Below are 11,441 nucleotides of genomic sequence, written 5' to 3'. Positions count from 1 at the left end.
GCTACCTAATCCCTGATATCCGCAATAGGGTGAGGTGGACGTCCCATAGCTGCAAACGAGAAGCGAATAAACTTTACAGTGAACATAGAAAAAAGGAAAGTAAAACGAGTGGCGACACTTACGAGCCTCATTCCACCACTCTGGGAACCTGGTGGGGTTAGAAACGACATGTTCGGTTTTGACAAAGAAATACTTGTGCCAAATCTTGCGACTTGCCCGGTCATCAGTCCCGACCACCAGCCCCTTCGTACCACGGAGCCTCAAGTGCACCATGGTGCCTCTGTGAAAGCCGGGCGTGAACAAGTGCAAAAGGTGGTGGATTGAAAAGCTACACTCTGCCAATTCTACATACTTGGTCAGCATCAGAAGTACCTTGAACGTATATAGAGAAAGTTGTGCTGGACAAACTTGGTAGAACCTACAGAATTATTTTGCTAAGGGGAAGAGAGGAAGAGTATAACCGATCATAAAAGGGTACTCATAGAAAGCGCAGTACCCAGGTCTCTGGACATCCACATAATCTCTCCCCGCCAGAACTATTTCTACATGGGCGGGAATGCCATACTTTACACGAAGAGCATCGATATAAACTTGCTCCGCCTCAGAAAATACGGGGTCTGGAGTAGGAGGGGGATCTTTGAGGAAGTCACTCCGGGATAATGGGTGCCTCGGTATTAACTCTTCCACCGTAGGAAGGCTGTCACCCTCCTCTACCACCGTATCTTCGCCGCCAGGAAGGGGCGCCGTGGATAACAGAGTGGCTTCAGGAACCTCTTCATGAGAACAGAGAGACCTCAGCATAATATGAATCAAAGGAATTTCAACACAAAAAGAAGAAGGAAGAAGAAGCTTCGAATGAAGAACGTAAGAAAAAAAATAGAAGGATATGAGAGCAAATGTGCAAGAGTGAAATAAGTTATCAAGGAGTGAAATGGCTAAAATATTTCGAAAAAACAAACCCTTCACCTATTTATAGGGTTGGGTGGATCCAGAATCGATGCGGCAGGTCACAAAGCAGCGCAAGAATCGAAGCATCAAGCCGTCGATTTCTGCCTCAAAAATCTGCGTGATGATGACACACGTGAAGTTGACATCATTTCCCGGTAAAGTATACCACTCGGTACCTTGCTGAACACGATGACCTTTCCTCGTTGGCCACGTCGTAACATTTTAGCGGATCAAACTTCTCTATAAAGAATGCGTAAAGTCCGCTCATTGAGGACGCATCCGGTCACAACCCCGATAAGAGGAGGGACTAACTGTATGGGTCCAAATTTGACCGATCACGACCAACGATGAGTACGACAAACGACCGGGTATCTTCGAGTCGACGTCCCGAGGGAGACGACCTTAGGGCAAGAGAAGAGGTTGTACGACCCATGTAATAGTGTAAGCCCATTTGGGGACATTAGGAATATTCCGTCGAATATTCCTTATATTTTGTTTCTTACAATTTAGAAAAGTTTCTCTCTTATTATAAAAAGGGGACAATAACCTTGTAATAAGGCATCTAAACTCTGGGCAAAATCACGATTCGTGAACAAAAAGAAATTTAACGACCATCCTCTCTTTGTCCATTATTCTTTCTAGAGATTATTATATTCAGCTAAGATTTATCCCTTCATCTTTGATTGATTTATTCAAAAAGGTTTTAATATCTTTTGAGTCAAACAATGGGTAATATGGTTACCCATATTATCCGGCCGTTAATCCGTTTTTTATCTGTATTAAATATGGATCGAGTCGGATAATTTGTCATTTTTTTATTATCCGTTTTCGACCCGTCCCATATCTGCCCCGCCCCGCCGGCAGAGGCGGACCCAAGATTTGAGCGCGACGGAGGCACCACTGTATGCTAATCACTAGCGAAATGTCGTTCGCCTTTTTTACCCTTCATAAATAAATTTTATATTGAACAATAATGTAATTTAAGTTAATTTCCAAATATTTAGGACTTCATAATTAGCTAAAATTTTGGTTATTAAATTTTTCTTATTTGAACTTTGAATAAACTCCTAATATTTAGGTTACATAAATATGTCTCTTATTTTAACTGTCTAAACTAATATAACTTCCCTCCTACACGTACATTAGATATTTACCAATAAAAATAGATCTATTTTAAGACTTTAATTATTGAAGTTGACTAAGAAAATTCTAAACCAAACTTATAGGCACATCAGTAAGAAAATATCTTTAAGTAAATTTACAAATGACATGTCAATATTTGAAAATAATAATAGTTTGTCGTGGTAAAGAATACTACAATATATTTTAAGTTTTTTTTAACGTATTGTAATATGTACATGTATCAAATCAAAAGCTCAATTAGAATATTGGATAAGTGAAGGGTATATAAGACACTCTAATTTATGTATTGAAATTATTAACAATAAATTGTATTGTAGTTATTTTATCCATTTAAAATATTTACTTATTCTTTAAGATATATGATACAATTTTATCCAGCATAAAATGTATTTTACATTTTTAAAGAGTAACGATTAAAATTATGCAAAATTTATTTTTAATGAAACTTCAACATGAAATATATTTTTGATCAATTTTTTATCCTTTAAACATATATTTCTTCTTGGAAAAATTATTATTTAATTATTTTTAATACTTTAGGACTTTAAAATCAACTAAAACTTTGCATATTAAATCTTTCTTTAGTTTTTAAGAAATACTAATTTTTACTCTTTTTGGCCAAACTTAGTGGCAGTGTTTATGAAGTTTAAGAAAGAAGAAAGACTTTTAAAATTTATGATCTAAAATAAGCTACAGATGTTTATGCAACCATAAATTATCTTCTTAAGAGTAAATTAAAAAATTTAAATTTAAATTATTTCTAAATAAAGAAGTACGAAATTCTTTTGTTGGGACTGATTAAAAAGGGAAGTATGACACATAAATTGAGATAGAAGGAGTAGGATTTTAAAATCTAAGATTTTATCTTACATAAATCATTCATTAAATGAATTATGTAACATAACTATAATTTCTTCCGAAAATGTAGTAAGCCAAAGTAAATAACTGTTTTATCAAAAAATCATTGGAAATATATGGGCTCAACATTTTCTTAATCATCTTCAGACACAACTAAAGAGTACACTAATTTAGTATAGCAATTAAGCAACTAAGATAATCAATAAATATGAGTTTTTGGTTTCATGAAAAAAAATACTTGTACTAAAAAGACACAAAAGATTTTTATCTATTTAACTGATCAATATGATTAGTTAACATTTTCCACTTTCAGAAACTTACACTTTTTTCTTTCATTTTAATTTTATAACTCAAGTATATATATATTTATAATATTTGTGTTATTTCTTAGAAACTCTTAATGCTCACCAATACTGAGGTATGCGCGCAACGCGCGCAACCTAAGACTAGTATATATATATATATAAGAGAAAAAGAGATTTCTTCGCACAATGGGTGCTATGGGAAGAGGAGGAATAAAATTAATTAAGTTAATTATTGTGTATTAGTACTAAACTATAAATGAAATAAGAAAATAATTTGCTATTAAATATAAATTATATTGCGCGTAACCTAAGACTAGTATATATATATATATATATATATATATATATATATATATATATATATATATATATATATATATATATATATATATATATATAAGAGAAAAGAGATTTCTTCGCAAAATGAGTGCTATGGGAAGAGAAGGAATAAAATTAATTAAGTTAATTATTGTGTATTAGTACTTCCAACCGAGAGGTTGTGAGTTCGAGTCTCCCCAAGAGCAAGGTGGGAAGTTCTTGGAGGGAAGGATGCCGGGGGTCTATTTGGAAACAGTCTCTCTACCCTAGGGTAGGGGTAAGGTCTGCGTACACACTACCCTCCCCAGACCCCACTAAATGGGATTATACTGGGTTGTTGTTGTTGTTATTGTGTATTAGTACTAAACTATAAATGAAATAAAAAAAAAGTAAAAAAAAATTATTTGCTATTAAATATAAATTATATTGTAATCAAAGAACTAAAATATTAATTATAACTATTATATATTAGTACTAAATTATAATTGAATTCAAAAAAAAGAGATAAAGTAAAAGATAAAACAATTTACTATCAAATATAAATTATATTGTACTCAAAAGAATAAAAATAGAAAGGAGGAAAAAAAAGAATCTAAAGGGCCAAAGGGGATCTCGAACATACGTCCCCAGCAAAGTTGGGAATTTAAGGCCCCAAAGCAACCACTTCTTCCATCCGCCTCTTTGTTTTTGGAGGCACACTTAAAATATTTAAAGAGTCTCATATATATGTATAAATATATATAATATGTATATACAGAGTTTTTACCGAGACTAACGGGGTCACGTGACTCCTCAACTCACCACATAGGTTCGCCTCTGGTTATACACACAAGCCCAAAAAACACTCATCCAGGCACCCCTAGTCATTCCTAAAGATGCATGCGTTAATTACTCCATCTATTACCTTGACTAATGCGTGAGATAAAATTTTCCCTCTTCATTCCTAGAAGATGTGTTACTATTATTCACCTTTAGATGTAGGAGTATTAGTGGGTGAAAGTGATGGTTCAGAAAATGAAAATTTCAGGCATTTTAGTATATACTGGACAATGAACATAAAGAAAGACGGAGTGGACGAGAACTAGGTAGGTATATCTATGTCTTCCCTTTTTGCACAAACAACCAAAACTACTTGATAGACAAAAAAGTATTTCTAGTCGGAGATACCTTGAATTGGAAGGCTAGTGATAAAAGAACATTTTCTATATTATTTTCACTATATATGGGGGAGAAGAAAAAGAAATTACCATAACTTATAAGTATGATGGAAGATTAATAAAGGCGCTCACAAAGTCACGAGTTGAACAACCCAAAGAACCCAAAGGGAATGACCGTCATTTTTGGTGAATGCGCCCCTCCACTTAAAGGCAAATAGGTTACTCGTAGAAATTTTAATCTCCAAGAAAAATCAGTACTTCAAAATATAAAAAACTAAAAACAGTGAACCAGACCAGAACTGAAATTTTTACTTGAGGATATAAAATAAATCACCACTTTATACGCTGTAATCGATTACATTTTCCTTTATATATTGAGTAGCCATTCGTTAAAAAAACAATTCATCTAAAGTGAGACTTATCAATGCAAATACAAGTTAGTAGAGCCCCAAGTGGATACCGGCAGGAAAATAAAATAAAAAGTTACATTTTCTGTATCCTAAAATTTTTAAGAAGTATGTTCCCTTTGACTTAGGGACATAGGGTAATAGCATGATACACGGATAAAAGTTCACCATCAATCATTCATACTATCATGTAATGCTGCTGGACCCCAAAATATAGAATAGCTAGACAATCATAGGAGAAACCCTTCGATCTGAAATGGAACTACATAAAATATAAAAATAATAGGTATACAAAATAATTAAAGAAACAACAATTACCCACACGATTCTCCTATAAAAAGGTGAAGGAGTCAGTTCAGTCTGCAATGCTCTGAGTTCTATACCTCCAATTTTATCCCTTTTCTCTCAAGAAACATACAAATACAAAAAAAAAAAAAAAAAAAGAAAAGAAAAGAAAAGAAGAATATGGACCTTCCCCAGACACAACAAGATACAAAAGCTATTCCAGATGCCTGGGATTACAAAGGGCGACCTGCTCTTAAATCACTCTCTGGTGGTTGGGCTAGTTCCGCCATGATTTTAGGTGACTTTGTCTTTTCTCTTCTTTTTGCACATTTTTTATCATCTAGTATCCGAAATCCACTGTTCTGGATTCATGGCAGATAGGCTTATAACCTCGAGCCCACGACATGGATTCTTCTTTTTTCACTTGTCATTAGTAGATCTTTTAACATAGAGTTGTACGTTGTATGTATAATATATAACAGGAGTTGAGGCAGTGGAGAGGCTAGTAACACTAGGCATTGCTGTAAACCTGGTGGTGTACTTGACTAAAACCATGCACTTGGGCAATGCTAACGCCGCAAACATTGTTACTAACTTTATGGGAACTTCCTATATCCTCACTTTGCTTGGTGGCTACATTGCTGACACTTTCATCGGAAGGTTAGTACGCTCCTCCATATATAAACAATTTAGTGGCGGATGCAGTTTTTGTGCTGCGAGTTCGAACAAACTCAGTATTTTTTTTATACAAAGTTAAATTTATATGTGAAAAACTAATTATGTTTTCTTAGCATCTTTTAATTTCTTCTTGGTTTAATCGTTGCAGGTATCTTACCATTGGCATCTTCGCCACTGTTCAAGCTATAGTAAGTTTCAATGCTTCTTGCCCAAAACGGAAGAAATTTCATTCTAGTTTTCTTAAACTACTTCACTCACCTTTAGAGTTCTAAAATATTGGAACTAATTAAATATAGCCAAGAATCAGCCTTTTTTTCCTCTTACGTACGGATTAATACGTATGCTTCTTTCTTCGCACATATAATTAGTATAGCATGTGCGAAAAAAGTGATTGCGTAGACAAAAACCTTTTTTTCTAAAGTTCCTATGAAAGAGATCACACGCAAGAGCAAGAGATAGAGCTATGAATTTAATAATATGTCATTTACAGAGGAGTACAAATTGCAGAAAACTGCATGCTAGCTATAATTGCAGGAGGAAGAAAGAAAAGAAAACTCAAACAGATCTAATTTAACAGGAGTAGGGGTACAAAAGAAACCGACAAATCGTACCAACCCGATAATCCGAGTCAAACTGAGAAAAAAAAAACTCGATTATAGTTTGGTCTGATTTGGTTTGGTTTTGAAAAAAAAGACAACCATAATTGGTTTGGTTTGGTTTTAACTAAAGAAAGTCAAACCATAACCAAACCAACGCGACATTACATATATAGAAATTTTAGATATATTTAATATAAAAATATACTTATTGTGATGTAATTTATAAATATTTCTTAAAAATTTTCATAATTTTATCTTTTAAGGTATTATTTCAAAGTTGGACTTAGAACTTTTGAATGTTCCAATAAGTTTTATAGCCATTAACATTAGTAAATTAAATAATACTAACAAAAGCCCAAACCAAAATTAAATCAATACTAATGCTAGCAAAAGACATTCAATTCAATACTACGAACGAAAATGTATTGAATATCTATTTTTTGTTTTGCAATAATTTAGATAAAAATGCATAACCTATTTTTATTTTTTCTTTAACGTTTAGTCATGTAATTAATACTCTCTTATTAGTCTATTTATTTTAGAATGACTCAGTACTTTTAGATTATGTTTATTTTTATTATGACTTTTTAATTAGCAATATTTATATTACATAATTTTATTGTTTTTATTATTGAATATATTAGGATAATGTCATGACACATCTCATATTTTATATTATTTTCTTGGAAAATACTTTATATAATTACGTTATATCTTACTAGAATTAAAGAAATATTTTGAACACATATAGAACAAAGATTTTACCGGAAAAAAACCCCAAAAACCCGAAAATTCGAGAAAACCCGAGAAAAACCAAGAGTGAAAAACCCGAGTTTTATTGGTTTGGTTTGGACTTTAAATTTAGTAACCCGACACAATTGATTTGGTTTGCTAATTATAAAATCCGAACCAATCCGACCTATTTATACCCCTAAATAGGAGTAAATGATAGTACTGTATAAAACTTTACACTATCATATTACAATAAATTAAAACTCTTACAGATTGCCTGTGGTAAGTACTGTATAAATTAGTAACCTTAAAAATGAAACAGTAAACCAATATTAATAATAAATTTTGAAACATACAAAATTTTATTAATACTGTTTCCTCTTTTTTAAGTACTAATTAACTTTTTTTTACTGCTATGATAAACAGGGTGTCACAATTTTGACAATATCCACAATAATCCCAAGCCTGCGACCTCCAAAGTGTGAACTAGGAAGCTCAACATGCATCCCAGCAAGCGGCGAACAACTCGCCGTCCTTTACACCGCCCTATACATGACGGCTCTAGGCACCGGCGGCTTAAAATCCAGCGTCTCCGGTTTCGGTACCGACCAATTCGACGATTCCGACAAAAAGGAAAGAGGCCAGATGATTAAATTCTTTAGCTGGTTCTTTTTCTTAATAAACGTAGGAGCGCTAGCTGCAGTGACAGTACTGGTGTACATTCAGGATAAAGTGGGAAGGGAATGGGGTTATGGTATATGCGCTTGTGCTATTATTGTTGGACTTGTCGTGTTCTTAACTGGGACAAAGAAATATCGTTTCAAGAAACTTGTTGGGAGTCCATTGACTCAAATTGCTTCAGTGTTTGTTGCTGCTTGGAGGAAAAGGCATCTGAAATTGCCATCTGATTCTTCTTTTCTTTTCAGTGTTGATGATATTATTGGGGAAGATAACAAAAAGAGTTAACGTTCTTAAGTTAATACTATAATTATAGTCAAATATACAGATACTTAGGTAAAAGTTTTAATATATGTATATATATAGTCTATGCAAAAGTTATCCGTAACCGATCTTTTAGATAAGCTCCTGCCATCATTAGCTCTTGAATTTTATTCCTTTTGATGCGACGTAAAATATTTTTAAAAAACTATCCGATTTGCTAAACATTATTAACAATCTTTCGGAGAATATTTACAGAAGTTCACCCAAATACCAAAAAACTTGTTCAATGAACATGCATATTTATACTAGCATCTGGGGGGGGGGGGGAGCAATTAAGAAAGTAACTCTTGTATGTCTAGTAAACTATTTAAAAATTGGATAATAGTCTTGCATTATACTTTAACAGTATGAAGTAGTTGAATAATTAAGTAGCTATAATTGTACAAAAGAAAAGTTGGTGATACTGGAAAATTATTTTCATGGTAGGCCAATCTTTGACAGCTATTTATATACTATACGGTAGGCCAATCAACCTATTCACCAGCAGTAGTCTCCAATCAAATCCAAAAATTATTTCCATTATGCTGACTGTTCTGTTCCAAAAATTACATTTTTCCTGTGGATTTAATTTTGTTTAATTAATTTATTTTGCAGTTTCTTGGACAAGGCAGCTATTAAAGAAGATAACAGTGAATTTTCCGGGACAACCATATTGAATAACTGGAATTTAGCAACTTTAACCGATGTTGAAGAAGTTAAATTGGTAATCAGAATGCTACCAACATGGGGCACGACCATTATGTTTTGGACTGTCTATGCTCAAATGACAACATTTTCTGTGTCACAAGCTACTACAATGAACCGTCACATTGGTAAATACTTTGAAATTCCAGCTGCCTCGCTCACTGCTTTCTTTGTTGGAAGTATTCTTTTGATGATTATTTTCTATGATCGAATCATGGTTCCGATTTGTCGTCGATTCTTGAATAATCCACATGGTTTCACGCCGTTGCAACGTATTGCTATAGGCCTAGTCAGTTCAATTTTTGCAATGATAGCTGCTGCTTTAACCGAAGTTAAAAGATTGAAGGTTGCGAAATTACACGGATTGGCCAACGATCAGAATGCTATAATTCCTATGAGTGTGTTTTGGTTAGTCCCACAATTCTTGCTTGTTGGTGGAGGTGAAGCTTTCACTTATATTGGGCAACTTGATTTTTTCTTAAGGGAATGTCCTAAAGGGATGAAGACTATGAGTACAGGGTTGTTTATAAGCACAATTTCATTAGGATTTTTCTTTAGTTCAATTTTGGTCACAATTGTGGATAAGGTGACTGGAAAAACAAGGCCATGGTTAGCTGATAATCTGAACAAAGGGAAGCTCTATGATTTCTACTGGCTTTTGGCAATATTGAGTGTTTTGAATTTGATGCTTTTCTTGTTTTGTTCAAGCCGATATGTGTACAAGGAGAAGAGGCTGGCTGAGGTAGGGATTGAAATGGAGGACTCGGACCCAGTTTGCCATTGAAAAGCCAATTATTAGCAAAGCCACTTTGTTTTTGTTTTTGTTTTTTTTCCCTCTTTTTTCTTGGGATTTTATTTCAGTGGCAAATATAATGTAACATAGTAACAGTGGGTTCAAAGAACCCATTGTCTTTGGCTCAGAATTACTATTTATATGTAGAAACTGTAAGTCATAAATAATTACACATGAATGAAATCTGAACCCACTGCTTCAAAGAAGCAGTAATTTAGTGGAGCATTTGACTCGTATGGAATTTGGTTGCAAGCACTCATTTTGAGAGTTTAATTGAACCTATCATTTTTAACTTCTTTTATTTTCACAAAAGAGACACGAGAGAAAAAAAAGGGAGGAGAAAAGGGTTACCGGAAGTCTAGCAATTGGCAAACTGAAATTCAAATAATTAAAGAGATCATACTTTTATTTTATTATTATATCGTCTGATATTTATTTTATGGATTTTGACAAGCATATACCTAGTATTGGTGTTCTCGTCCGAGCCGTTGAAGTATTTCTAGATTTCGTTTCCTTCAACTTTTAGATTTAAAGTATAGAAAAAGAAAAATTATTTCTTCAAGCTAAGGGTGGCTTTTCCAATCATTTTCTTCAAAATAAGTTAATTCTTGGTTATCACAGCTAAACGGATATCCTTTTTCTTGCAATCGCTTGTTTCCTAGTTCCTAGCTTTTATACGCCAATCCTTGAAGGGCTCTCGATCACTATTTGTTAGTTATCTATCTCAATTCTCTTTCTCTTTGAAAATAAAAAGAAATATTCTCGTTTATATTAAAATATTATGTACAAGACCAAAAGGCATATGAAGTTCCTTAGAACTATCTCTCTTTGCAATATGTATATATACTATAATATTGCTCCGTTTGAGTAATTATTATTATTTAAAAAAAAAACATTTTCGTTCTTAAGACGATGTGTTTTGCTCTTTGGATCTACCTTGTCAATTTTTATCAGATTTATTATGCTCTTTGTTCTTAGACCAATGTCCTTACTCCTGATTCCAAACTCAGAAGTGAGAGAGAATTTTGGCTACCCTAGTAGAATACATATCCGCCAATGACGTTTTTAACAATCTACTAACAAGGAAAATAAAGATGATACCTTTAGGGGTATAAGAGTGGTATAAAAATTTATAAGAGTGGTATGAGGTATAAGAAGGTATAAGAGTGGTATAAAAATTTAATACCACCTTAATACTCTGTTTGGTTAGCAAACTAGGTATAAGTTATCCCGGTATTAATTTTAACACCGGGATAACTTATACCTTATAGAAGGTGGGGGTAATTAGCACCGGTATAACTTATATCTTCTTCTTAGAAATTATGTAATTGTCATTCTTAATACAACATACCAAACAATGAATAAACAACAATCCCAACATAACTAATCCCAACATAACTTATCCCAATATAACTTATACCGGCATAACTTATACTGGTATAAATCATATTCCAACCAAACGACCCCTTAATGTTTTGGTCTACCCGGTGAATGATGGATTAGTCAGCTTACTTATTTACCCGTAGAGTGAT

At 33.3% G+C, this 11,441-nt stretch overlaps 1 protein-coding gene across 1 annotated transcript; it reads left to right on the top strand.

Annotated features, from left to right (window-relative positions):
* The first annotated feature begins 5,506 nt into the window (after positions 1-5,506).
* LOC107769257 (protein NRT1/ PTR FAMILY 6.3) lies at positions 5,507-10,131 on the top strand. Its single transcript, XM_075220354.1, has 5 exons — positions 5,507-5,719; positions 5,904-6,081; positions 6,248-6,287; positions 7,857-8,391; positions 9,011-10,131. The coding sequence occupies exons 1-5, from the start codon at positions 5,602-5,604 to the stop codon at positions 9,898-9,900; spliced, it is 1,761 nt and encodes a 586-aa protein (XP_075076455.1). The 5' UTR covers positions 5,507-5,601; the 3' UTR covers positions 9,901-10,131.
* Positions 10,132-11,441: the final 1,310 nt, after the last annotated feature.

This window comes from Nicotiana tabacum, chromosome 8 (genome assembly GCF_000715075.1).
Source record: "Nicotiana tabacum cultivar K326 chromosome 8, ASM71507v2, whole genome shotgun sequence".
NCBI lineage: Eukaryota > Viridiplantae > Streptophyta > Magnoliopsida > Solanales > Solanaceae > Nicotiana > Nicotiana tabacum.
Note: the sequence above shows the minus strand (reverse complement) of the source record. Positions and strands in the feature narration are given on the sequence as shown.